General features: G+C 44.2%; 1 protein-coding gene across 2 annotated transcripts in view; it reads left to right on the top strand.

Moving 5' to 3' along the window:
- The window catches only part of MEI1 (meiotic double-stranded break formation protein 1), a 37,362-nt gene that overhangs the window by 2,581 nt on the left and 8,323 nt on the right, over nt 1–26,458 (top strand). The window contains exons 3-23 of one of the 2 annotated variants that reach the window (XM_027680114.1): nt 347–397; nt 2,241–2,314; nt 3,102–3,207; nt 3,758–3,961; nt 5,169–5,299; nt 5,807–5,921; nt 6,744–6,860; nt 7,367–7,466; nt 10,001–10,135; nt 10,679–10,793; nt 12,319–12,437; nt 13,468–13,609; nt 14,999–15,110; nt 15,759–15,819; nt 17,047–17,141; nt 17,838–18,012; nt 18,118–18,265; nt 18,832–19,104; nt 22,169–22,334; nt 24,414–24,518; nt 26,119–26,229. In XM_027680114.1, coding sequence (XP_027535915.1) covers nt 347–397; nt 2,241–2,314; nt 3,102–3,207; nt 3,758–3,961; nt 5,169–5,299; nt 5,807–5,921; nt 6,744–6,860; nt 7,367–7,466; nt 10,001–10,135; nt 10,679–10,793; nt 12,319–12,437; nt 13,468–13,609; nt 14,999–15,110; nt 15,759–15,819; nt 17,047–17,141; nt 17,838–18,012; nt 18,118–18,265; nt 18,832–19,104; nt 22,169–22,334; nt 24,414–24,518; nt 26,119–26,229 — 2,655 coding nt within the window. Of the gene's footprint in view, nt 1–346; nt 398–2,240; nt 2,315–3,101; nt 3,208–3,757; nt 3,962–5,168; nt 5,300–5,806; nt 5,922–6,743; nt 6,861–7,366; nt 7,467–10,000; nt 10,136–10,627; nt 10,794–12,318; nt 12,438–13,467; nt 13,610–14,998; nt 15,111–15,758; nt 15,820–17,046; nt 17,142–17,837; nt 18,013–18,117; nt 18,266–18,831; nt 19,105–22,168; nt 22,335–24,413; nt 24,519–26,118; nt 26,230–26,458 lie in introns of both variants that reach the window. The other variant, XM_027680113.1, reaches the window with a different exon arrangement.

Here is a 26,458-nt window from a genome sequence, read left to right as displayed (position 1 = left end):
TGTTTCAGATGTATAATATTGGATATACACAGTGAGATGTGGCAATGGCAGTAGTTACGTATTCCCTGACATAGGTGGAGCCATTGACTTCAACTATAAAGTACATAAAAGATTTGCAAGAGAACCAAATGCCTCATGTCCTTGTGTCCTGCTTATGGAGGCACCTTTTGCGATACTCCCTGAGAGTATCCACCTTCCCCTGACAAAGTCAGGCCGGTGTCATGAGAAGCAGGGAATATGAAACAGTTCTGAAAAAAATTTACAGCTCTTTCTTACAAGAAGGAATTACAACACTGGTGATACAAGCAGGAATGAACTCCATGACCTATTGTGGTTTATATTTTAGGGATGTTGCATACTGTGGAAGACAGTGGTGCCCTGGACCTGTTAGTAGAAGGTAAGAGACAGATGGCACATCTCAAGTACTGGCAGTTTCTGAACGGAGGATCTGTCTTGTCTGATAACTACAGTGAGATGCTTGGCTTCTACACAGCTTGAATGGGGAAGACCATCTACTGCCTATCTGTGCAACAGTAACAGGCAGTCTGTTCCCATTTTTGGGGGCAGAGGAGTGCATGCAGAATTAAACATTTAACATTTCTCTTACAGGTTCTGTGTGTGCCATGAATTTAGTGTCAGATGGGTAGCAGTGGTAAACAATGACCAAAGTCTCAAAGCAAATGGAAGTCCATGGGATCTACTACTTTCTCCTCAGGACAAGAGGGTATTTGGGATTTAGCTGCACAGGCTGCAGGTTCCTCTTTGTGAGGAGTCCCTAATTTGAAATCTGAAGGAAACATCTGCAGGGCTGACAAAGAAATCTCTGCAGTCCAGTTGACCTTGGGCACCTCTGATGAATCTAGTGATATTAGCAATGCAGTGATGCATTTCATATCCAGCTATGAAAGGTGAAAGGAGGTGTGACAAACTTTATCCAGAGGGGTTTTAGTTTTCAGACACTTGCTTAAAGTGGTGTTGAAAAGGGGAGAAGTCTTTCTGTCATGTTAGCAGTGTGTTGAGAGATGGATGTTCTCAAACAGAGGAATTTTAAATTAGTGTTACTTAACTCTTGAAAGCTTTAAGAGATTCTGAGAGTTTTGGGCAAGAAATGGCCATTAAACCCTCTATAAATCACATGTCTCAAGATATGATTCTGCTGAGATGCACAACTCATTAGCTGAAGTAGTTCTCCTAGATAAACCTCCATTATTGCCCTGGATATACCAAGAAATCGTGAACCCAGAAGTCTCTGGTACTTTTTTTTTGTGATGCTTTTCTAGGATACAAATCGAAAGTGTATGTTTTCCAAATGAGTCATGCCACGACAGCAAGATACATCCAAGACAGCCTTACCAAATCCTGTGGAACAATGTTCTGCACAGTGTCTCATTAAAGGCGCTATTGAAAAAATTTATCTGCTGAACATTCAGGTGCCCAGTTGTAGAAGTACTGGAAGAGGAACTTGCTTCCTGAAACTAGTCTGCTGGTATATGTGTGGAGGCAGAGGCAGCCTGCCAGCATCGGGCAACTCCCTTGTGGTTTGCACATCCCAGGTGATATGCAGCCAGTACCTGGCAAACACCGTTTCTTGTTGATTCCTCTTATTAGGACAGAGCTGACAGAGTTCTTAAAGTTTCAGTGAACCAAGAATAACAGCACTTGGGGCTGAGGAGGTGAACAGCACCACAAAGGTGACTGGAGCCTTGCTTTCTGGTAAGGTATATAGGATAACTGCAGTGGAGTGGAATAGCTGATAGACTTCACTTAATCTCAGGGACAGTAGTAGCTGGAGGAGGAGCTCTGACTTTGAATCTAAGGATCCTCAGAAATTTCAGTTCTGATATCTTCTCTGGAAAGATAAATTTTTTAAAGGCCAGTTTTAATACTGTAGGAAACCTGCTCTCTTCAATGACCAGAAATTTCAATGCTTTTTTAAAGCTAGAGCTTTGTTCCCTTCCAGGTTCCTTGCTGTCGTGATGTTCAGTTTGTTGCTTGCAGTTCATTTCCATGCATGGTTTGTAGTGCAGCCAGAATGGAACTGCTGTAATGGTGCCGCAGAGAGCTTGAGCTGGGCTATCAGAAGTAATAGAGCTGGGAATGCCAATGATACCCTGTTCTCTCAGCACCTCTGCACTCATTTAATTTCTAAGCTCTTTGCTCACTGGTCTGCTAAAGTCCCGTGGAAGATGGATTGTGAGTGCTCTTGTGTGTGTATTACTGATCCTGTTTCCTCTGCCTAGTTCTGGTGCGGCTTGTGGTGGAGCTGAAGTCAGAACAGTACTTGCGGTGCATTTTGAATGAAAGCCAAAAGGAGGTCAGTAAAGATGAATTCTCCTGCCCTTCCTCTCAGTCCTTCAGAGATTGAGAAATTAGTGACCCTGCAAGACTGCAGCTGCTGCACTGGGATGTAGCATCTGCTGCTGTGGGATCACAGAATCATAGAATGGTTTGGGTTGGAAGGGACCTTAAAGATCATCCAGTTCCAACCCCACTGCCATGGGCAGGGACCCCTTCCACTAGAGCAGGTTGCTCAAATCCCCATCCAACCTGGCCTTGGATGTCCTAGTGCCAGCTCCCCTGCTGTGATGTTGGCACTGTTGGTGTCTACCCCAGAGTTTTTCTATTGTTCCCATGATGTATTGCAGCCATATGGCTTCATGATACACTTATGAAGCTATGTGCCTTACTCAGGTTCTTCTTTTCCTATCAGTTTCAGTTATATGAGGAGCCTGTGCCATGGGCTCTTGCTCTCTTCATTCCTAAGTTTAAGATGGTCCCATGGGGTACAAAAAATTGGGAAATAGCAGAAGTGAGAAGAAATTCAGACGGTTCATCTGCTCCTGTAAAAGGTGGAGGGGAAAGAGAGGAAGAGGAGCAAGAAGCAAGAGATCCCTTGAATTAATGTAAAGACATTTTTGAGACTTAATGCTGTGTTCAGGGTTTTCCTGTGTTTTATCCTAAGTGGTGAAGAGGACCCATCTTAGGAAAAGATCCTGTGCTGGGGGATTATGCATCACTGAGAGATTGCTGGTTTAGGTGCATTTCTGCCTTTGGATGTATCCTCATCAGTGAAACATTTTCTTTCTCTGTCTCCTCTACAGCTGTGCAAAGCAACTACCATGAGAAGCAGCCTGCCCACATTCGCTCTCTTGGGCAAGTTGGCAGATGCCATCCCTGGCTTTGCTGATCTACTGGTGGTAGAGCACAGTGAGTAATATGTCATGTCCCACTGAAGAGTGGTTTTCACAGCCCTAATATGCACACGCATGCATTCACTCCCCATTCCCCTGGGTGAATTCATGAAGGTCACACAAGAAGCCTGTCCAGAAGTCAAGAGTGGCATTCAGGCCTCCTGGGTTGCAGGTCAGAACCTTTATAGCAAGCTCATCATCGTGGTCTTAGCCAGCCAGGCAAAAGCAGCCTCTCTGAACTTGGGTTGTGAGTCTGCTTCACAGGCAACATACATTTATTTTTTTTTAGCTTGATCCAGCCCCTGGTGGTCTGGTGAGCAAACTTAGCTGTTTGTGGAGGTAGCCAAGATGATGGATCCTCATGTGGTGAACAGTGAGCTCCACTAGCCTTTATAACTGTGCCTCTGCTCTGAGAGTCAAAAGGTGCTGAGCACATCACCTGATTGTGGCATTCATTCATCTGCATACACCAGTCTGTCCCGGGGGCTTTTGCAAGTTTTCAAGGGAAATAGGTTGGTGCTTTTAAAATGCCAGTGAATGTTTGCCGTTTCTGTTCCTTATCCTAGGTAATTTAGTGGATCATCTGCTGATGGGCTTGATGTACCCAAACGAGGGTATAAAGGCTGCTGTCTGCTACTTGTATGGCAAGCTGTACTCTTCTCCTGTTGGCACAGAACGGCTCTCAGCACACTTCGAAGAAAGGCTGTGTAGTCTCTTCTTGAATACCCTGGGGTGTGCACAGACAAAGGAGCTGCAGGTTAATTGTTTGGGTAAGGCATTGCTGAGAGAAACCTGCAAGGTGCAAGGGGAGGCTTAAAATGAGGAAGAAATCCTTGGCTGGTTTAGACGCTCTAATGTGGGTTGTTCTCTCTAGAGGATCTTTTTGCTGCTTGTCCAAAGCAGTCTATCCTTTCTGTTATTCCATGGCAGTCACATGGACCAGACCTGCTGCTGAGCAGCCCCAGCCCCCTGTTGTCTCTCGAGCCCCACATTTGCCCAGCACTGACTAATCTTCAGAGTCTCTTCAGATCTTGTGCTGTGGCCTGACCATCCCTCAAAGTGTTTGAATGCAAATGCTGTGCATGGGCAGGTGGGTTTTGTAGAGCAGAGGGATGGAGTCTAACAAACAGTCTTCAGATGTGGAGCATCATATTATTTAGGTTAGAAAGATAATGTGGCATATTCTTGCAGTTATGCTTCCAACTACACATATCAGCTGTTGCTGGGGAGCACAATTTCAGCCCTTCTGACATTCCTTGTTTGTAAACCATCCAGGGAATTAATTTTTCTTGTAGGAGGCAAGCAGGAACTGGATTGCTCCTCAGATCATCTGTTCAGCTACTAGAAATGGATGATGATTCCTTTGAAAGTAGAATTCTATAGCTCAGATGATACCCCTTTGAATTTGTACTGACATTACTGATGATTTGCATCAATACTTGTAGCAGTGATCTATACTATTCTTCTGAGGATTTTTGTGTGTGTCTGTATATCCTTTAGCTAAATGCAGTTGTTTCAGTAAGAGCCTGTGAAAATAGAAGGGGAAGATAATGCCAGTTCTCTAGAAAGTGTTTCAGGGAAAATGTCGAGTCACTGGGGTCACTGACTGCCAGGGAAGAATGAAGGTCAAGAGCTCTCCCAAGAAACAGTTTAAGGTGTGGGTACTAGTGAAAGATAATGCAAGTAGAAGGCTCCTGAGATCATGTACCCCTGTACATACATGTCTCTGAGAAGGAACAGAGAGCAGATCAGAGCCAGCAAAAAGCATCAGCAACAAGGGGTTGCAAGAAATGTGGTTCATGGCAGTATCTGGGGACATAGTGAGAACAAGCTCCCTAAACTGGAGGTGAGTGCCTTTGTTAGGAGTGCTGGAAAGGGGAGGAAGTTGGCAACAAATCCTAGCCTGTAAATACTCCTGTGTTAATATAATCCTTACTTTGCCCAGTATGGTGCTCACTCTTGCTCCCCCTTTTGCAGGTTTGCTAAAGGAGCTGCTGAAATCTGACCATTTTGTATCTATTCTTATGAATAATTCAAAGACAGAGGAGGAGACTGAGAACCCAGACTTTTTAGAAGGGGAAAATCCACTGCCACTTGTTCTCAAAAAGGTGATTGCTGAAGTAGTAGTGAATTGTTGGTAGACATAAATAACTTGATGGCCTGTATTGAATCTTCATCTAAGGCATTATATATATATGAGGCAGGGTGTTCTGTTGATAACACCAGCCATAGAGGCTGCAGTGAGAAATGGGGACACCTCTGTAGATCACCTCCTGTTCATTCCTGCATCCTGGAGTGGGGAAAATTTTACTCCTGGCCTCAGATGATTTTACTCATTCACACTTGAGGTCTGATACAGCACTTGCAATGCCAGCATGACTAAGCATGGGGGCAGAGCTATTCTTACTCATCATATCTTCTGTTGTGGTTCTCATTTTGTACTTTTTTTAAGTGTCTTTGTCTCAGTGTTTTGTCTTGCTTTAGCAAGTTTAATTTGTGAAGTATATGCCAAAAGAGAGAATTTATGTTTAAAATTTTAAAATGAAGAGGAAACTTTCCTACTCATAGCTGCATAGTTGACTTCCTCTCTCCTTTTGACTGTCATTTCCCAACAGCTTTTGTTGACCAGAGATGAGATGTTGCAGGCAGCAAGTTCTCACTGTATGGCTGCAGTGCTGGTTCACTCTCCCAGCAGATATGCTCCTGCTTTTATCCGTGCGGACGTTCCAGGTGAAGAGATGCAGTAGCATCTTATTGTTCATCTCCAAGTATCAAAGCCCTCCCTGGCTGTTTGTTTTAGGAATCAGTCTGGTTCCATGATATCCACTGGTGGCACAATGTGTGTGGTGACCATTTGATACCAATAGAAATGGCTAATGTGATTTTAAGAGTAGAAGGGGAGAGTAAGTTTTCATCTGAAAGTATAGAAGCAGCTGTCAACAGGCAGAATGTAGTTTCCACAGTGAGAATTTGGACAAATCCTTGAGGTCAAGATGCTTCTTGCAGGACCTTAGATACAAGCCTAAACGGACTTCAGTTTTATCTCATTCCACTAAATATTGTAAGTTTGCACAGAATTTGGTCTAGGATTTAGCTTTGATTGCAGCTGTGGGAGATGGTTTATTATTTTTCTGTAATCCCAGAAGACAGAAATATTTTCATTATACAAATTCTTTGGGAGATGTAAAAGTTCTGAGGAAAAAAAGATCACTACATCTGTGCTAAAGCTTGCTTAGTGGATTTTCATTTGAACCAGAGGCTAGATTCACAATTCAGCTCCTTCCTGCCTGCTGAGTTTGTGCTAGGAAGGAGCCTGCCCATGGGTCTCTGCTCTCCAGTCACCTTATTTTGAAGACTAGCATAACCCTGAGCATCTACTCCATTCTCCATTCCCGCCATTTCATAATACAGCCGTTCTCCCTGTGGCTGTTGCTATGCTGCCTCCTTTCCTCCTCCTGCCTCTGCTCTGTTCTAGGAGCAGCTGTGCCATGCATGCTGAGAACAGCCTGCCTCTTTACCAGGGTGACCTTATTTGTGTGTATGTGTTTACAGAGTTCCTGTTTGAATGTCTCTTGTGCAAAAGTGAAGTCCTCATCTGGTCAGTGTATTGCTGCCTGCTCCTCCTGACTGAAGAGCGCCTTTTCTTCTCAAAGTGTCACACCGTCTATGGTGAGTCATCAGCTTTTCTGACAGAGTGACTACAGTAATGCTTGTGCCTCTAGCTGAATTTCAACGCTCTACACACAGTCACAATTTCCAGTCAGGATGGATAAAGGACTGGAAATTATTATCTATCAGACATGTTTGTGATGTCCAACATAGCTTGAATTTACAGTGCCATTGTCCTAGTGAGTTCCTGATGAGCATTAATTCATTATAATAACCAGTTATCATGATTGACACTAGCTGAGATACCATTAGGTGTTTCTGTGGACACGCCAAGAGTAGATTTAGGAAGAATGGTTAAATTCCTTCTGTTCTTATGGATTTACCTCTATCAGTGGAGATAAGGCATATTGTCAGGGAGCTGAGTGAAAATTCAAGAATTTTGGACAGTTGTTTCTGTCAGTGAATAATAATTGTTCAAATCTTCCTTCCTTTTATAAACTAGTTTTGTCCATCCTGGAATCTGGGATGTTAAAAGCCTCTCTGTGACTTCTCTTGAACATGTGTAGGCATTGAATCTCTGGTGCGGAGTCTCCAAGATGTCCTGCAGATGAACAATGTGGAGTTGCACAAACAAGGGCTCCTGCTCTTCACCGAAATACTAAAACGGTAAGGGAGTACCCCGACAGGCTTGCACAGGCAAAGTTTGGTACCCTAAAATGGGGGCTGTGGTGCTTTTGCTTTTTAAGGTTTTCTTCTGAGGCCAAATATCTACACACTTCTGGAGCCTTTGTGCTTGAAAGATGATGCTGAACAATTGCACCTCCCTTATTCTTGCAAAGAAGGGCCATCTTGCAAAGATGGTTGTTTCTGAACCTTCCAGCTTGTCCTCTTTGTGCCTGCATCCATCAGTATATCTGCATCTTCCTGCTTCCCTGCCAATCCTGGAGGTGAAATCACTTTTCAGCTGTAGACAGAGCAGGAGGGAAGGTCAGGAAGGTCTAGGCATATGTGAGCAGGCCAGATCCTGCTAAGTGCGCTTCTGTGACAAAACAAAGCATGCAAATTCCATGGCCTCTAGTCTTCTATCATCATCTGAGCTAAATTCAAACCACAAAAACAAATTCTAAGCTGAAATATTAATGTCTTCTGTCACTTTTTTCCTCTTGTTTTCTACTAAGAAATAATATACAGTGGCTTGTTTTTCTTCTGTGCTTCCTGTTCTTGCCTCTATGATCTTGTTCCTGTCCTGTCATGCTAGTGACAGAGTCTTGTTTTTGCCACTTAGTTCCCCCAAGAGAGCCCTTAAGCTGAATTTTGGAAATGTCGTAGTCAATTTTGTAGCAAGTGGCAGGGTAAAAAGGAGAAGAAAAAGCAGCAGTGCTAGAACAGTGTGATGATGCCAGTGTGGGATCTGTCAAAAAGAGAAGCCAGGATGTGGGAAACACTAATTACAGCGTTTATGCTTGTAAAACAAAGAGAACACTCTGTGCAGTTACTCTCATGTTCTTGCACACCCATTCTGTTTCTGAGCTTTGCCTCAGAAATTATGTTTTATTTAAAACACTCTCATAGTGGGGAAAGGGATCTTATGCTGAAACCTCTCCTCTTGGTTTTTGCTTGCAGCTGGATTCTCTTGTGTAAGTGAGCCCCACATTCTGGTGAGGTCCAAGCAGGACATTCTGTTCCCCTTGGCAGTATGTCAGGAATGGTGGGTAGCTCTCCCTGGTGTGCTTCTTGTCTCTCCCATCATAACCAGAGGAGTGGCAGGCACAGTGTGGGGCCCAAAGACGAGAGGTTGCAGGAAGCTACGGGAGTGCTGTCCTTCACACTTTCCTCCCAGGCCCCAAAGACACCACAGTGCACCATACTGAAAGTGGGTTTGTGCATCTTGAATGAGTCAGCAGTACTCCTCCATCCCTTCCTCCCTGCATGAGTCAGTGAAGACTTTTTTCTTCCTGATGTGTTTTACTTCAGAAGGTCAGTGATTAAAGAAAGGAAATACAGAGGATTAATAGAATTACAGTATAAGTAGGAACAAGTTGGAAGTTCAGCACATCACTTATGGCTTGGCTCCTGATGCCCGAGTTCCACAAGGCCTTTTCCTTGCCTTGCCCACCTCAGAGCTTTTTCTCACAGCAGAACATGAGGTTACTGCCAAGTTGGGTTTCCATCCCACTGAGTGACTAAAAAGAGTGTTTTTTCCTCTGTTTCCTTTTTGCCATGTAAGTGGGCTACTAGTGTAATTTCTACTGAAGTTCACTTTTCCATTTGTGTGTGAGAGCATGTGTTCATGGCTTGCTTTAGTCAGGCATGACTGTGAAAAATGAATAACAGGGAATACTGGAATACTTTTGGCTCCCAAGTCTGGCTCCTATCATGCTGTGCTGCTTTTCTTGCTTCACTTCGGAGAGGCTCTCTGGCAGGCTGTTAGTGCCTCTTGTCTGCATGTAGCTGCCTGTCTTCCCCCTGCCCTCCCAACTGTACCTGACTTGCCAGGAGCCAAATGAGCATAGTCTGCCATCTACACAGCTCTGTCCAGTAATGGGATTAATGGCCTGTCATCCCTCTATGCTCTCGTGCTGAAAGCTCAAAGTTGTTGGGGCACAAGATGATCAGATGACCAAAATGCTCACTATGAAGAAGAATTGTCAAAACAGTTGGAGTGTATTTATTTTCCTGATTACTTTTCAAGTTCATGAAGGTTCCTGTCCTTCTGACACCATCTGGCATTAGAAGTGCTACAGGACTGTGAGAGAAGCTATTCTCATGGCATTGTCCCTGTTCTAGGATGGTGATGTTTGCTTGTTTACTCAAGAATATAAGTTGCCAGATGAACCCACAAATGCCAGAGCAGATGGCCTGAGCATAAAGTCCTAGGCACAGAGATCACTGTATTTTGCAAAGCTTGTTTTTCTTGTGCTTTTCATGTCAGTCTTCACTGGAGTAGTCACACAGTTATCCTGTCTGTGGGTTTTTTCATCATAGTAGGGCTTCAGATTGGCTGAAGTTCACTCTTTGTGGCAAACCCTCTACCTGCTCAAATCTGAGAGTGCCTCCTTGAGAGCAGCTGGCTCTGAATAATGAAAGGCATGGCTGGAACCACACAGCCCACCTGTCCATTTGGTGAAATGAGAAAAGGGCACCAGAGTTACCTAAATCTGGCAATATTCTCCTTGCTTACTCTGTTTTCCTCTTCGCAGGCAACCCGTGGAAATCAAATTATTCACAAACCGAGGTGTATGTATAGAAGCCATTGATGTTTTGATGGAGACAGTGAACTGCCCAGTGCTGGAGGTGGCAGTGGAGGCTGTGAGAGCTGTGGCAGCTTTCCTGAGGTAGGCAGGAAAGTATTTACAGGCTTTTCTTCAGATAGATACTTTGATACCATGTTGAGCTCTGCAGCTCCCCTGTGGCTGTGTGGGTGAGCACGCTCTGCCGTGGGACTTGTGGCTGAGGCAGGCGTGGGTACAGCAGAGCCAGCTTCCCACCCACCTCAGAAGGCTTCCAGGGCAATGAAGCTGCAATAGGCAGCAATTCACTGCAGCAAGGACCTGGTGTCCCAGGCAGGCTTGTACGATGGCTGCTGTGGCTTTGTCACTCTGTGCCCCATCCAGATTGATAAGAGCAAGCATAAGACTGGACAGTCATATGCTTCCTGACTGTAGTGGGAACAGACAGTGAGTGCAGTGAGGGTATGTTTGGGTGCACATGTGGATGAAGGCACAATTCAGATATTGTGACCTTACTATGCTGTGCTGGAGAGGTGTGGCAATGGCATACTGACATTAGAAGAGCAATTATTTCTGATGGTGTTGCCTTCCCAGCAGGGAAGTCCCCAGCAGGGGCTGTGCATACTGTCTTTCTCTTGGCTTGTTCAGGAAGGACCACCTGAGCTCCCCTCCAATCCCATATGAAGAGCTGCAGAAGTTGCTGGAGGCAGCACTGAAGCGATGTGCTGACCTTTCCCCACCACAGAGCAGCAAGAGGCATGCAGTAAGTTAAAAGTTGCTGTTGCTTGTTGGTAGGACCAAGCAGGACAGGGTTGATCCTCCTAGCGTGCTATGTGAATGTTGTGTATGTGTTCTATCCTCTTACCTGTTTGGTTCTCTGATACTTCTTTTGATCCTCTTGCCTCAAAACGGTACCAAACTTTGTCTTTGAAGTAGATGAAGATGGATGCTCGGAAATGTTATCTCTAAATCAATGAAGATTTGTGGGGCAGTGCTTGAGCACACTGTTCTCCTTATGTGTCCAGTACTCCAAAGTCATTTGAACTTCCCTTTCTTCACGACTCTGCCTTGTAGGCTGCATTGGTCAATGTATTTTTTTGGCAATGAACATCTCTTGTTTTGCGTTCAGATCAAGAGTGTCATCATATATGCACTGTGATCCCTCAGCAAGGGAGGTGTTAGCTATTCTTTGAACTGTAAATCCTTTCCTGTTCCTGGAATTTGTAGTTAATGTGATGTGGTACTGGGACCTCTGCACTTCTGAGGAGAGCCCTAGTTACAGATGGCTAGTGAAAGACAAGGGCTGAGCCTTCTTGTGCTAGGCTTAGAGCTGTGTAGGTTTAGATCACATCTGTAGTGACAAAAACATATTGTTGGAGTACCAGAGCTCCAAATGCTTGATGAACTATCTTTAGACCCAAGTTCTGTGGTACCAGATATTTGCCTTGTCTGCCCGGAGAAGGCAGAACTGCTTTCTGTCCCATAGGCAGATGCTGGTCAGTTTGTTTGCACACATGCAGAGCTTGGTGTCCCTTTCAGAATTAGAAGCTTCACAGGAAGGAAATTAGGCAGATAGTGAGGATATCCAGACTGTCTTTAAAAGGAAAAAAGGGTCAATGATTGTACCTCTGCTAAGGTATCTCAGCATGAAATGGACAAGGAGTTCTGAACTGCCAGGCATCAGTGTGTAGCTGTGCCCTCCTCTGGTAGTATTTGGAGAAGACCACCACAACAAGTTAAGGCTTAAAAGCAGATTTTGAGTACCAAGTTGTTTCCACTTTGGAGAAATTATTAACTCTGATGCTTCAGTTGGCTTCTGGCTGAACTCAGTAGGATGCTGTGGGAACAAGAGCTAGTGCGTGGATCGTTGCTTAAAAATCTGAGCCAAAGTAGGGAACTTCTAAGATTTCAGTGCTAAGCAAGGAGAACTGTTCAGTGTTGTCTGAAGAGTAATTGGAAGAAAGAAAATTTAAAAAAATACTAAGTTTTCCCATAAGGACTTGAAGGTCCATTAGGTGAGATGTTTAAAACTCAGATGAAATCAAATCATGGCAATACAGGCTGTAAAGACAGGGCTGTACATAAATAGTAACTCTGTCTTCCCGAGGAAGAGCACACAAGCTCTCCAACTCTGCCCTCCCTGGGCAAAACACAGTAGTAAAAAGACAGTTGTGTGAAAGAAGTGAGTGAAGTGAAATCTGTTGTTCCTCCTGCCGCTCGTGTCAGAGAAGAAAGCTATTTTTTCTGAAAGTGAACATAAGATTTTAAAGACTTTTCTCCTTTAACAGGGTGATCTTCTATTCTCGGTGTCTCAGAGTCAACCAGCAAACAGAAATCTCGGCAGAGTCCCTCAGAGACGGTGTCAGTTCTTGCTCAACACCCTGGAAAGTTTCAGAAATGCTTGCAGGTGAGGACAAGTCAGGAAGGTGGGCAGGTGACTAGCGTGTCTCCACATCTGTCCATTCTTTTGCCCTTGCAACTGAGTTCCTCCACCCAGCCCCACCAAGGAAATATCACAGGTGTGTTAAATGCATGGCAATTGTCAGTGAAACAGTGGAGTGAGGGATATGTAGTAATAGTGAAAATTTTGTGACCCGTAGATGTGTCTCCTATGAAATTTGCCTGGGACCTATCAGTTTATTTCATGTCTTTGGGCTTTGAAGGACTGCTTGAAAATTAGCCAAAACTACTGACAGTGTAAGAATTGTTGGAAGGGATGTATGAAAACAGATTCCTGTGCCCTGGAGTATGTGGTCTCACTGCCAGAAGGGATTAACCATTTAACAGATGCTGGCCTTGGATTTGCTCATGGCTGTGACTTGTTACCGCAAATGGGTCTGTAGGCACCAACTTTTCCTGTTTTGCTGGATGAGAGTTATTTGTCACCCTTGGCTGCACAGCAGACAGTGGTAGATGAGTTTGTGTATGAATCAGGATCAGTTGTTAGTTGTGGTCCAGCCAACTTAGTTTTTGCCTTGCATCACTTGTGTTTGGCTTGGCTGAGATAATTCAGTCAGAAGCAGGTATGCCTTTCTGCACTGACCCACAGTTTTGCGATGGTGTTAGGGGGCACTTGGATTCTGTCATGGATTTTAGATCAGCTGAATGGTCCCTTGGCTGATTTTCACAAGGTTTGCTGTATTGTGCACCTGGCTGAAAACCAGTCTTGCCACACTAGGGCTTCCCACAGCAGATGCTTTCTTCACAGAAACTAAATCTTCCTTTCCCAGCTTGTACTGTTGTGCAACCTTGATGACTTTTAATAGCTTCACTCAAGAGGCAACTCTGTGTGATTGCCAGATTCCTGTGTTTCCAACCTATTGAGTGTTTGTGGGTCCTTGATGGTGAAAGTTGTGATGGAAATTCAGTATCTCCTGACTTCCTTTACAGAGTGAGGAGAATTCCTCTCTCCTCTGTGTTCTGCTTTGTGTTTGTAGGTTAGCAGTGGAATTCCAGGGTGACTTCATGGCCCAGGAGAACGCTTTCACTGCCCCCAACTCTGAGAGCAAGGACACACTGAGCAAGTTCTCTGAGTTCCTGTTGAGGATTTGTGACAGTCTCTGCATCCCCATGGTCATGGTAGGGTTTCTTTTGAACTTAGTATGTTCCTTGTGTACCTGGAAAGGTGCTTTCAAGCCCCAAGAATGGGTTGGACAAATGGTTTTTTGGGAAGAGAAAATGTAGAGTAAACCAAGAAGAGCTGTGGCATTTACCACCTCTCTAGAGCCAAATGTGGAATTATACAGTTCATGCAAAAAGGAAATGTATGGTCTCAGAGGGTGGAGAATTTCATGAAGCTTCCATGTAGACGGCAGTGTCTTTCTCCAGACTGTGCAATCCCCATAACCTACCCACCATGCTATCTGATCCATGGCAGCTCTGGATGCTGCAGAAAATGAAGAGTGCCTGAACTGTTGTTTCCCATTCTACCACTTTTCCAAAACTTGCCTGTGTCCCAGAGAGCAGCTGTGTTTTGCATGTGCAATTTCATTTTCACGCTTCTTTCTGGAAGGTACTGATGAGGCTGCCCAGTCTGCACAGCAACTGCACTGTGCTTCACTAAGGCCAGGGACATGATTTAGAAAATAGCAGTGGAGAGTCATGTGTGCTTTAGTGCTCTATACAGGCCTGTCCCTAAGACACTTCAAGCAGAATTGTCAAAACAGCGGAACTATGGTTGGGTTCCTAATGTTTAGTAAATTTTGCTTGTGCTTTGCTACAGGTTCAGGTGTATGGATCCTTGCAGTTGTTGGGAACTTGGGGATGTTTTGATTGGTGTTTTCTTAACCAATCTCTTGGTAGACAAATGCAGTGGCATTGCTGTTCTCCTCCCTGATGTGAGGGTGCAGCGCATGTCCAGTTTGGCAAAGCTGGAGTCAGTAAGCTGTTTCTTGCTCATTGAACTTGCATAAAAATTAATGGACTGTGAGAAAATTGTCCAGTGACCTGCTACAAGAATGAGTTGAGTCATTCTGTTCTAAACAGCGTAGGGGTGGACTTTGTAGAGAGCTGAAATGCCTATGTTTGCCACTGCTCAATGAAACACTGAAGCACAGGTGTTAAGTGTTACTGAAGTCAGCTGAACTTGAATATATGTCCTGTGTAGTATGCCATGCTGGAGAATTAGCCATCTGACCTGTAAGAGCAGTTACTTCCAGGGCAATGTGGGCAATAATGTTAGTCACTGTGGATTAAGGCCTAACTGGTTGCCTGCTGGAATCTGGAAGAAGTTTCTTGTCTGGTGTAATGTCTTGCAGTGTTAGCGCAGCTCATATCATTGGCAGAGGGGAGTGTCAGTTGCATTCAAAGTGCTCTGTGAGCCTGTGTACTTGCTGCCAGACATTTCGGTAAAAGAACTGTTACTCCATTTGTTTGGATTTAGAAATCTAACTTTCTGGGCAGGCAGGAGACCAGAAGGAAGCTGCTGCTTTCACTGTTTATGCACCCAATCTTTTCATCTCTCCACAGAGCTACCTGCAAAGGGCTGTCAGTCTGTCGGTGGCGGAGGTTTTCATCTCAACACTTAATACCCTCTTTACAGTGGTGCCAAACATGCGGAATAAGTTCTCCAAAAAGCTGGGTATGGGGGTAGTGTGGGATCATGTTCTCTGTGCTCTCAACTTAACTGGTGGAACTTGCTGCTACTGCATTCTACTGGGGCAACGAGCTTAACAAGACTTTATGTGGAGGATTATATGACATGTTTATATGAGTAAGAATAGAGTGCACAATCATGTTCAGCAGGATAAAAATGTTATTTGGTCCAGCAATGATGATGGGACAGGTTTTATTTTGGATAAGTGTGTTGTGTCAGCTTTACCCTTCCCTCTGGAATATTCAGAATTGGCTGTTCCTGTAGACAGGGATTATGTTGGAATTGTTGGTGGGATTTTACTATGTAGAAATCCTATTTACTCTATGTATTCCTTATTCTTCACACATCAGAGAGCTGATGTAGACAATTCCTCTGTTCTAAATATGTGAAGTTGGCAAATCTTCACTTCTCCTGAGAAAACAAATGAATCTCAGATATTTCCCTCCAGCCCAACCTCGGAGTAGTTTGCTTTCTGAGAGAAAGCCTAACATACATATTCTTATTGAGATGGCCTGCCCTGTTTACCAGGCTTGTATGGAGGTGTGTGGGGATGGTTATGGGACCTGCCTACTCTTTTCCCTTATCCTACATGTTCTGTGCTCCTTTGACATTTCTGTCTCGCTTTCTGTCTAGCATCCTCCTCCTTCATCCGACTGACACTGGAGCTGAAGGCCAGATTTTGCTCTGTACAAAGGTATTGTGTGTATTGTGAGTGAGTCCAAAATTTCCAGATGGGAAAGCAGATCATGCCTTATCTAATGCACCTGAATAGGCAAGACAGGAGGCTGAAAGACTCAAGAGTGGTTGTATCTTACTGCAAAATGTAAATGATAACTGACAATGGAAAAACTGGATGTGGGAGAAGGGAGAAGCAGTTGGGTAGGGGGCGGATGGATTTACATGGCGTTGTGAGAATTCTGTGCTCCGTCATGAGTTGCACAGACAGAGATAAAGCAACCTGACTTTGGAGTAGTCAGATCAGTGGGTGTTTTGAAAAGAAGCATCAGTAGCACCAGTTCCATCTGAGCTCTGGCTTCCTAGGCACATACTACCACTATTGGTGTGTTCCTCATGGTGTGATAATGTATAAGAAATGGGAGGGAGAAGGAAGACTTCAATAGCAGGCATTGCAAAGCATCTCCTGTAGTGGAGGCTATGATTTCTAAGTTGAGGAGTACTTGGGGAGACACTCTGTAGGTCTGCAGAGATGTTTTACCTACTCTTTCCTGTGACTGTATCTCACTAAAAAGTAAACAAAACACACAGCACTCCTAGTCCAGGTTACTACTGTGGAACTTAGAGTGGGGACATTTGTGCCTGTGTGGTGGAAGTGATCTAGGCCTCTAAATACAGTAGTGGGGGGTGCCAAGGATGCTGTGTTACGGGTGTTGTTTGGTTATGTCCTGTTCTACAAGGAAATCTTTGAAGAGAGAGAAATACCTGGAAGTAGAGCTGTTCTCACCCTTTTAGTTAATATTTTATCATTCTTGAGTGTTGTTCCCTGGAAACACCATTGCTACAAAATCTAACTGGTATTTGCCAGTGGAATAATGTATTGGGAGCTACCCTTAAACACTCCCATTCTCTGCAGTGTTAGGGGTCCTGCCCTTAAAGGACTCCCCATGTATACCAGGCAGGGTGATTGTGAGAGTACCCTGCTGCATTCATATTGGCCCAAGATCCATGAACACCTTCACTGATGTCACTGCACGCACCCGCCACGTTGGTGACCTGACCGTCCTTTGGGAACTCATCATTTTCCTGGAAGCTTAGGCTGCCTCCTTGAGTCTTCTTGTGACGGGGCAGGTGCTTGTATGTGATAATTCAGTAAAATGAGGTCTGGCAGGCAGTGTGTGATATTAGAAGTAGGAAGAGGATGTTTCTAGCCTCCTTCTCTGTATCTTTCTGCTCTTCTTCACAGTAATCCTATCCTGAATCAGACCTGTTCCAGCTTCCTCTGCAACCTGTGCCTGAACCTTTACTCTGCCACAGAGAAAAGGAGAACATCTCAGGAGGGCAAGTTTGGGGAAAGAGTAAAATTGCTTTATGTAGTTTAAGGCCCTGCCACCTTCTGTTTAGGCAATAAGTGGAAAAAAATTTAGAAAAGGACAAGGGAAGAGGGAAGGGAGAACACACATAGCTCAATTTAGAGAATTTTTCCCCAGCTTGTTTTTAAGCTGGTGCAGCAAGTCAGAATGCCTTTTGAAGAGTTTGGAACCCTACCTGAAAGAATGCGTTTCATCTGCCTATGGTTTTGTTTACATGGTGACATTTATTAGCACAACTGTACATGGCTTAATTGAAACAAAATTACTTGCCACACAGTCACCCATATCTGCAGATTAAGGTAATTTTTTCCCCTCTGGTGTACTCTGTAAAGCTTTCCTGTCTACACTGCAACTTTCCATAATAGTTAAGTCCGAAATGAATGAGATGAAAGTTTCCACATCACAAAAGCAACTTTTCCCACTGGCAGTGGTTGGTCACCATACAAGCAGCATCAGCAAAGAACTGGGACCCTCAAACAGAAGTGTCTTTTCGTCCTTAAATTTTCCATTTCCTCCATTAAATCAGGTATCACACCACTATTGATGCCAAATCATAGAGGTATGCTTATTGTATGCAGACTATGGAGTAGTAGGTTGTTCCACTCTTCTTTGTCATAGACATTCCTCATCACTACCTGCCTGCTCATACTGGTTTGATTTCTAGAGCAAGAGGTGTCTGAGCTCCTGCAGAAGGGTCTGCCTCAGTTAAACTACACCATTGCTGAAAGCCTTCTCCTCCTGTCTGAAACCCCTGAGCCTTTCTCTTTGGATCAATCTCTTTGCAGCCACCAACACTGCTTCATACTACTCTTATACTTTGCCTACACCCTTGGGGACAGGTGAGCCAAGAGTATACAAGGCAAGTGGTTTTGTGGCCATTACATGTATTGGTGGGCAAAGCATATCTGATGTTATTGTTTCCACTCCAATCTCCTTGAATGCAGGTTTGTTCCAGATGCAGAATTATTTCTAGCCATAAGAAATTTCCTCCTCTCAGCACAGGACCGTGGAGACTGTCCTCCTCCACACATACTCAGAGCTGCACTTTACCTTCTTGCTGTCTGTCAGGATAAAGGCAAAGCCCTGGACTTGGTAAAAGAAGATTTCATTCCTACCTCTTGGAGCTGTTTTTTGAAACTAAGGTTTCTCCCCACTCCCATCAACCCTCTTGCAGAAAGTATTTTGCAATAGGTGGTGAGTGGTGAATGAGTGAAGAGCGTGCAGTTCATCTACACTCTGGATAGTTAACCATGAAAACCCACAGGGGAATATAGATTTGATGGAATAAACTTGTGTATGTGTGGGAAGTGTAAATGCGTTGGATAGGCTGTGAATTCACATACAGAATATAATAAATTTCGTAGCTTCGGTCTCCTGAACACATCTCAAGCCTCTGCAGCAGGCTTTCTAGTGTTCCCATATGACTCTGCTGCTGCACAGCTTTGAGCTCTGTATAAAGCCTACAAGTTTCTTAGCCTTTGTGATGCAAATAGGCTTCACAAAATGATGTTTAACTGATATATTTGATTGTCTACTTAAAAGGCCATGTGACTGTTTCTCTCAGTAAATTCTCATCATTTCAACTGTTTGATATTCAGTATCTAGTGATTATTTTGTTCTCTCTCCCTCTGCTCCTTTCCCTTTCACACATTTACCAGAGGTCGTTGTGTACCATAAGAAGGATCCTGGATAATCTTCCAGATCTGAGCTTGGTCTATGTCCATTGTCCTCTCCTGCTGAAATTCTTCCTGCACTACCCTGAACTTATGGGGAGATTTGGACACCAAGTCCTCCAACTCTGGTTTTCCTGGGGAGACTGCAAGCAAACTGAGGCTGAAGAACCTGATTTTGACACGTCTGATCAGCCGAACAGTGCTAGCCCATTACTTCCCATTCTGAAAAGCAATTCCAGCATTTTGCTTATTTTACTGGTATGTGACTTTCACAAGGACAGGCTGCTATCCTGGACGTGTTTTATGGGGGTTTCTGTTCTTAAAGCTCTCAGTGATGTTATGAAGCCAAAGATTTTGATAGAAGGGGCCACGTGTGTATACATAGACTTCCACCTGCCAAGGAAGCCTGATAAGGAAAATGGGACTGTGTGTGTGTTATCTTATTCTATGTCATCCATCCACTGTGATAGGAAGGGATCTTCTAAGAGTTGGCTGGGAAGGGATCTGAAGGACCCTGCTGAGGTATGCCATGAAAAACCCTATTCCTTTCTCTATCCAGATGCACAGCTGGGTGCTCCAGATTCTTCCGTGCCAGCCTTTCAAGAAGCTATTTTGCTCATTTGAGAGCAATGCTTTGTTATTGATAGATGAGAAGAGTATGAGGAACAAGAACTTTGAAAAAGCAGTGTGCAGAGAGAAGGTCTTGAGAGCACACCTTTCTGTTTGTTTGGGGGTTTAATTTTGTTTTGTTTTTACCAGAGAGTCTTGTCAGAGATTTTTGCAGTACTCTCGAGTTTTCAGGACTGCAAATAACATGTTTTGTTGCTCTTAAAAGATAAAAATCTTGAGACAGGGAAAATTAATCAATGTGTGAGAGAAAGGGGCCTTAAAGTAACAGACTAGTGTGTTTGCCTTTAGCTGCTGTAATGAGCTCTGTTAATGTGTGTAATCATAACAGAATCCATGTCCTGATGGCTGCTTAGAGGCTGTCTCTCACTGCCACCACTCTCACCTGCCCTGTCACCCCTCCCCATCAGTGGCCACTTGTCCCGCAACTGTTCAGCCAGTCACATATGAAGTATTTGCTAACTTTTCCACACAAGAACATGAGATTTGCCTGTAAGGGCAAAAGCTAAGAGTTGTGATGTTTCTTCTCCAGTCTGTTAGAGAAATTAAAACTAAATATCATTGAGAAGACAAACCCATGTCAGCAAATGGTGAAGAAGCAAGAGGAAGCAGGGTTTGATTCTGAGTGGGCATCCATTGGGCATTACAAACTGGCACGTATTTGTTCTGATCTAAGAGGTTATGAAGTAAATTTTAATATCTGGAGTTACTGAAATGGCTGACAGAAGGGCTCTCCTATAGGGCAGTTCTTTCACAGGGTGATATTGCAGAGTAGATAGCAACATCCATGCATTTGATTCAGTTGCAGAGCATTAGTAAAAGTGATCAATGAGTTTTCATATCAGTACAAATTAAGGAGAAGTGTCCCATGAGACTTGCCCACACTGTCATATTTGGCAGTAGTTCTGGAGCTTATCACTCCATAAACTGAAGCATATGTATACATCACAGGTCTGTCAATAAGCAAAACATAAACAGTGTCTCCTTCCCTTAATGATACAACATTCCTGCTTTCCCTTTCTGTCTTGCCATGTGCTCTTGCAGAAATACATTCATTTGGCTCTATCCCAGTCTTTAAAGTGAATTGTAATAAATCATAGGCTTTGACAACTCACCTTTCAGTTGTGGAAGCGCATACTCAATCTGAATTTAGATGGACTAATAATACAGAGCAATATACTGGGATAAATATACTGTCAGATGTAAGGAAAACTTACAAGATGAATAACCTAAGCCTCAGAATGCACGAGTGAAGTGAAAAGGCCTCCGCATGGTACCGTGAAACAAAAATGTATGTAGTTCCAAGGATGATTTATTTGCTTATCTACTTTTAATAATTGTCTGGATTAGATGTAATTGATGGTTAGTGACATCATCTGAGACCTTGAGCTCCTGAGTAGGAAGGAAGATGTTAACACAATGGTGCATTTACCGGGACCAGGAAGGCTGTGGCCCTTGGTTCATGCCATTCTGTGCTCAGTGTGTTTATCTGGGGGTGAATATGGTTGTGATGACACACTGTCCCACTTGTGTTCTCTATGCTCCAGGTCTGAGGTACTCTCTCAGAGAATAGAGACATTGGATTACATTCCTGAATGTCAGATGAAGCAGATCTATGTCAGCAGAGCCGATTGTGCAGACAGCTTCCTGCCCTTTATTCCTAAAGGTCTCTGATACAGGCAGGATTTAGGCTCAGAACTAGAGAGCTTTTTCTGTCACAGGCAGCCTGTTCTTACTTTGACTGCTTTCCTTGTGTATGGAGTCCCACAGCCATTTCCTCTCTGTCATCCCAGTCTGGATGCATTACTACTGTGTGATAGGGGAAGGCAGCTGGAAAAGGCAGCAGACTGTCCAGTCAGGCTGCAGGCTCAGTTTCCTGTTTACCTCTTCAGCTGTACCATTTGCAGTGCAGTAGCCAGGACTACTGCAGGAAGAGAGGAAAGGTAGTGCTGACATAGTACGTTGAGATGGTCGTATTATGTCAGCGCTACCAGGCATTTTCTGTCTGATATTTATGGAACTGCCTCTGTACACGCTATGCAAGTGAATTTAATGTTAAATACCTTAACATCAAGAGTATGCCCAAATTAAGGCTACTGGCTCTGAGATTCGGTTCAGAGACTGCAGACAGAGCTCTGTAGTCAAAAAGCAGGCATGTGGGATAAGTGCTGTGTACATGACTCTTCCCTTTTCTGTGATTGAGTGATTGCTTGCCTGGTTTATGTCGGTTTCATGCAGTTTAGCTGTTATGTTACTACTGCACATACAAAGCTGCCAGCCTTTTGAAAGTTAGTAACTATGGACTGACTCATAAGCTTGATTTTAAACAAGCATCTTTAATATGCAACCTGATTTTTCAAAACAACTAGATGAGCAGAAGTGCTAGAGGCTCTGTTCTCTTGTTTAGGATCTCACTGTCTAAAACCTTCACCTTAAGTGCATATTACCCCTATAATTACATAGCCAAATACATTCTTTAAATGGGATATTACTCAGAGGTGCCTAACAGACATAAGTCCTTCTCATCTTCAGCCCTTCTCATATTCAGTTTTCTATTTAATCAGGACATACTTAATCTGAATGGTGCTTTATTAGGCTGTTTCCCAAGGCATCGGATTAGCATAATGGTATTAAATAGCAGTGACTTTTGCCTAATCGGGGTAGAAAGGTAACGTGTGTATTTCTTTCCTTACAGGACCTGGTCTGCTCAAGCTCTGTGAAAGTGGCTTGGAAGATGTTGATGACTCTAAGAACCTTCCTGGAAAGAAATGAGGATGTCCTTGTCTGTGACCTCCTCCGGAGCCGATTCCTACAGATTCTGCAGCAGCTGTTGGTAGAGAACAGCTCAGCCACCCTACAAGGTGACCCCACCTCTGCGACTTGGTCTTGCTGTAAGGTCAACTAGCAGAGTAGGTGGCTGAAGGGACACAGTCTGGGATAAAGTGGTTTTGAAGTGCTGAAGTAGCTTCAGTACTTATCTGCATGAGGAAATTTACAAACAGAGCTGTACTGATTTGCTTTCCTCTTTCAGAGATTAGTTTTGAAGTGAGAGTCTTTTTTTCTAATTTATGTTGTTCTGGCTTCAAACTGTGATTGTTAAACCAAGGCAGGGTTCTCATATACTGCCATCAGTGTTCAAATGGAGAGCTGTGCTGGTAAATCTTCCAGCTTGAATAGGGGCTCAGCTGGTGTCTGAAAGACATTCTCTTTTTTGCCTCTTCACTGTACAAAAAAGCTTGGTGTGCCTGAGTGTACACAGTTCTCAGGACAGAAAGACCAGGAGCAGGGGTTGTTTGACTCATTCATGATATTGATCCCCAAACGGGGACTGTGGTATCACCAAATCTCGTAATTCTGTTAAACCTCTCAAAGACAGCAAGGCTGTGACTGGGGGAAATCCCTGTTTTTCTTACTAGCCCTGGCTGTGGCATTGGAATTGTTATCCCACTATGAAAGGTGCTGTGCAAAGCAGCCTGTGAGCTTGAACTGAGGGAGAGAGCAGTGCTAGGATGTCCTTGACCCCTTAAGTTAGGGACCCAGCACAGCTTTTTTTTGTTCCTGAGGGGGCCACTAACACTTTTAACCGCCCTGCTCTGTTTCAGGTGTTTTGCTGTGCAGCATTTGGGATGGAGACAATAAGAGGGGAAATGTTTTTGCTTGACCTCAGGCCAAGTCAGTAAACTGGAGAAGAGGGAAGGGTTGAAAGCTTTAGGCTGCAAGATTAGGATAAAGAAGGCAATGTTGGCATCTGCTAGATCTGATTTTGTTTGAAATTGTGCACATTTGGACTTGCGGTGTCCCTCTGTTGCTGATCTAGGGATGCCAGGGGCTGTGGGGAGGGAGATTGTCCATTTACTATTGCGGGAGTCAGACCTAATTCTCCAAACTACTGGTGATGGAGATAGGACACTGGGCTAGAGAAGCTTTTGCAAGCTTTGAGCCCTTTTGCTGCCACTAATATCCCCAGCTTCTCTTCATACTGCATTTTGAGCTTGTTAACTGAGTTCCTGGCAGGTCCATCCAGGAAGTCAAACACCAGATGTACTCTGGAGACAGACTTCCTTGTCTTGCAGCACACAGGCAGCTCTCTGTGAGGTCTGAGGTAGTTAAGTCCAGGGGATCTGCATCCCTATTCAAACAGTAGCCTGCCCTTAGACAAGAAGGTGGCCCAACAGTGGGACTCCATCAAGAATATGTGAACATTAAAGACACCCATAAATGTTTCCTCCTCAAAACTGAAAACTCCCAAGCTTTTGTAAAAGCACTTTCTGGAGGTGATAGTTGTTTGCTGTAGGTATGGCTGCATACAATATAAAATATTTATCTCTTTACAACACTGCAAAAGAGTGAATAATAGGGAGGGAGTTGCCCTGGGGAGTTGGTGGTCTAAGCAGCCCCGTTCTCACATACAGACCTGCCGTGTGGAGCTCTCACTTTTATTGTCTCTGCTCTGCCCTGTGGGATGGGATGGACAGCATTTTTCTGGTGTCATAAGATGGAGGAGAAGAGATGCTGCACAGCTGGGCTGCTGTCAAAGCATGGGCTGCCAGTGGTGGTCAGATAGACAGGGACTAATGACTTCTAGCATATTAGTGGTATCAGTTTGAAAGTGTGATGACCATGCTCCCTACATGGTTCACAACAGGTGTATATGATCCTAGCGTCCTTTTACCCCTTCTTTTCTAGTTGTTCCTAGAATGATGTTGGCAGGATCCAGGTGTAACTTGGGCCAACCTACAGTGGCAGAAAGGGGGCCTGATCCAGAGGGGACCGTAGAGATGAGAATGAAGTTGGGGCTCTGTGTGTGTGTGTAAAAGGGCAATACTTCCTCTCCTAACCCATCCTCAGTCCTGAGCCAGAAAATTAATAATTCCTGGCACATTTTAAGGCACAACAGTTTAGAGTTAAGTGAAAACCTAAGCTGTCTGTGCCCTTCTTAGCTAACAGTAACCTGCCTGTTTTGCTGAGCCTCCTTTTCCTGGTGCAACTGCGGAGCAAGGGCTTGAGGGAGCTGGACAGCACAGACTTCAAGCTACTTCACCAGGGTGAGTATATGCACCCATGTTCTCCTTGCCTTAAGATGATTAGGGGCTGGCTCTTTGTACTTTGTGAGATGTACCTTGCATTATGGTTATGGCTGCTTTGAGATACTTGTAAAGACCCCTGGTTACTAGTTCAGTCAACAAAACCCAGGTTCTCTTCTTCTTACTTTTACAATACATTTGTTGTCTGAAGTCTCACAAGGTGGCCAAAGTATTCCCCTGACCATGACATGATTTCAGGGTCAGTGACTGTTGTTGGCTTGGCTCATGACAGTATGGCTGATGTGCTTCCTGAATCATCCTTCCCTGTCCACACTTGCTATAACAGTCTTGTGGGGTTCAGATCACAGTCATGTCCTGTTAATCGGCTATCAGGAAACAGCAGCTTAGTGAAACTAGGCTTTCCTTGAAGTGTGAATCCAGAGTATATAGTTCCCTACCAACTGCAGAACTTGCCCAGTCCACCCCAAAGACACAGAAGGCTGTGTTTGTTAACCATAGTGTGACCTGCTGTCTTGTCTGGTGATCCTTACTTGGTGATTTCTTACTTGGCTATTGGAGGTTCATGCAGCCTATGAAAAAAAAGATACTAGAAGGAAATTCAGCTGATCCATCCTCTTATCTCTTCCCTGCTCTGACAAACTGATCTCTCCAGCAGACTTTGAAGGACTGTCCCCTTCAATTTTAAATGTTTCATATCTTGAGGCTGTCTGCGTTGGCCTTGTGAGGAAGCAGTGTTTCTCAGACGTTCGTTAGCCAGGGGAACTGAGGGGTGTGGAAGAACCATGTCCTTTTAATAACAGCATTTTTAGCTGCTGTGATTTCAGAGCAGAGCTCAGATGCTGCCAGTAGTCACAAGCTCCTTTTGCTCTTGCTTTCTGCTCTGTATTTTGCAGCACAACTCTCTCCCTACCCCAACCACCCCATTTATTCCCTCCTTGGCTCCCCAGGCTATGTTCTTCAGGGGTGAGTGTGCAAGACACTATCCTCTAATGAGGCCTATATGAAGCCAGCTCATAGATGGAAGAGGTGTGTTGATGTGTGTTTTTTGAGAATTGCTTACTCAGACTGTATGCTCTTCAAAAGATCTCCTATGACAGTTTTGCTGAGACCTGTAGTCCTGGATTTCTCTCCATAACTTTTACTAAACATTGTTCCTAACTGTTTGGTGTTTACAACAAACATGACACTTTACTCCTAGTGTAAGCAGAGTTAGTGAGAGTGGAGGAGCACAGCTCTCCATGCCATTCCCCAGTCTGGTCGCCATGAGAGACAGTCACATGGCTGTTTATGCTTGTTCTAGTACTGGGATCAAGCTCACACTGGAAACAGATAACTTGAAGTCCATTGCTCTTGGATTCATTACTGCCTAATGTGATTTATGCCCTTTAATATACCTTTTTCTATTCCCCCCTCTCTGTTATCATCTTCCACTGCATGGTCCAATCTAAAGCAAACACTGTAGGGCAGTCATCCGTTCCTTTGTCTGTACCATGCTCTGTTCACTTCTCATCTGAATTCTCTCCCCAGTATCTGACTTCTTCTTGCTGGAAGGTGCTCTGTTAAGCTGGTGTCCTTGTTATTCGTGTTCTTTTGTTTCCAGTCAGTAATCTCTGTGGGAAATGCAGGCCAAGGGACACTGGCCTCCTGCAGCCATCTTTGAATTTTCTGTACTGGAACCTTCATCAGACAACACCTTGTAGTCAACAGAGAGGTGAGGCAAGATTGTATTGATTGCTAAATTAATCTCAGTGAGGTTGTAACTTGGCCATCAGAGACTGTATTCTAACTGTCTCAGCAGGTAAGGTGGATGTTTCTCCATCCAGATGCAGCATTATAATTAACAAAGACCATTTTGTATTTGGGATGCCTTTTTTTAGGTTGAGGGTTTTGGTTTGGTTTTGCTGCCTTCTGATGATTCAAGAATTGGCTGCTGAAAGACA

This window comes from Neopelma chrysocephalum, unplaced genomic scaffold (assembly GCF_003984885.1).
Source record: "Neopelma chrysocephalum unplaced genomic scaffold, ASM398488v2 Primary Assembly neopelma1_59, whole genome shotgun sequence".
NCBI lineage: Eukaryota > Metazoa > Chordata > Aves > Passeriformes > Pipridae > Neopelma > Neopelma chrysocephalum.
Note: the sequence above shows the minus strand (reverse complement) of the source record. Positions and strands in the feature narration are given on the sequence as shown.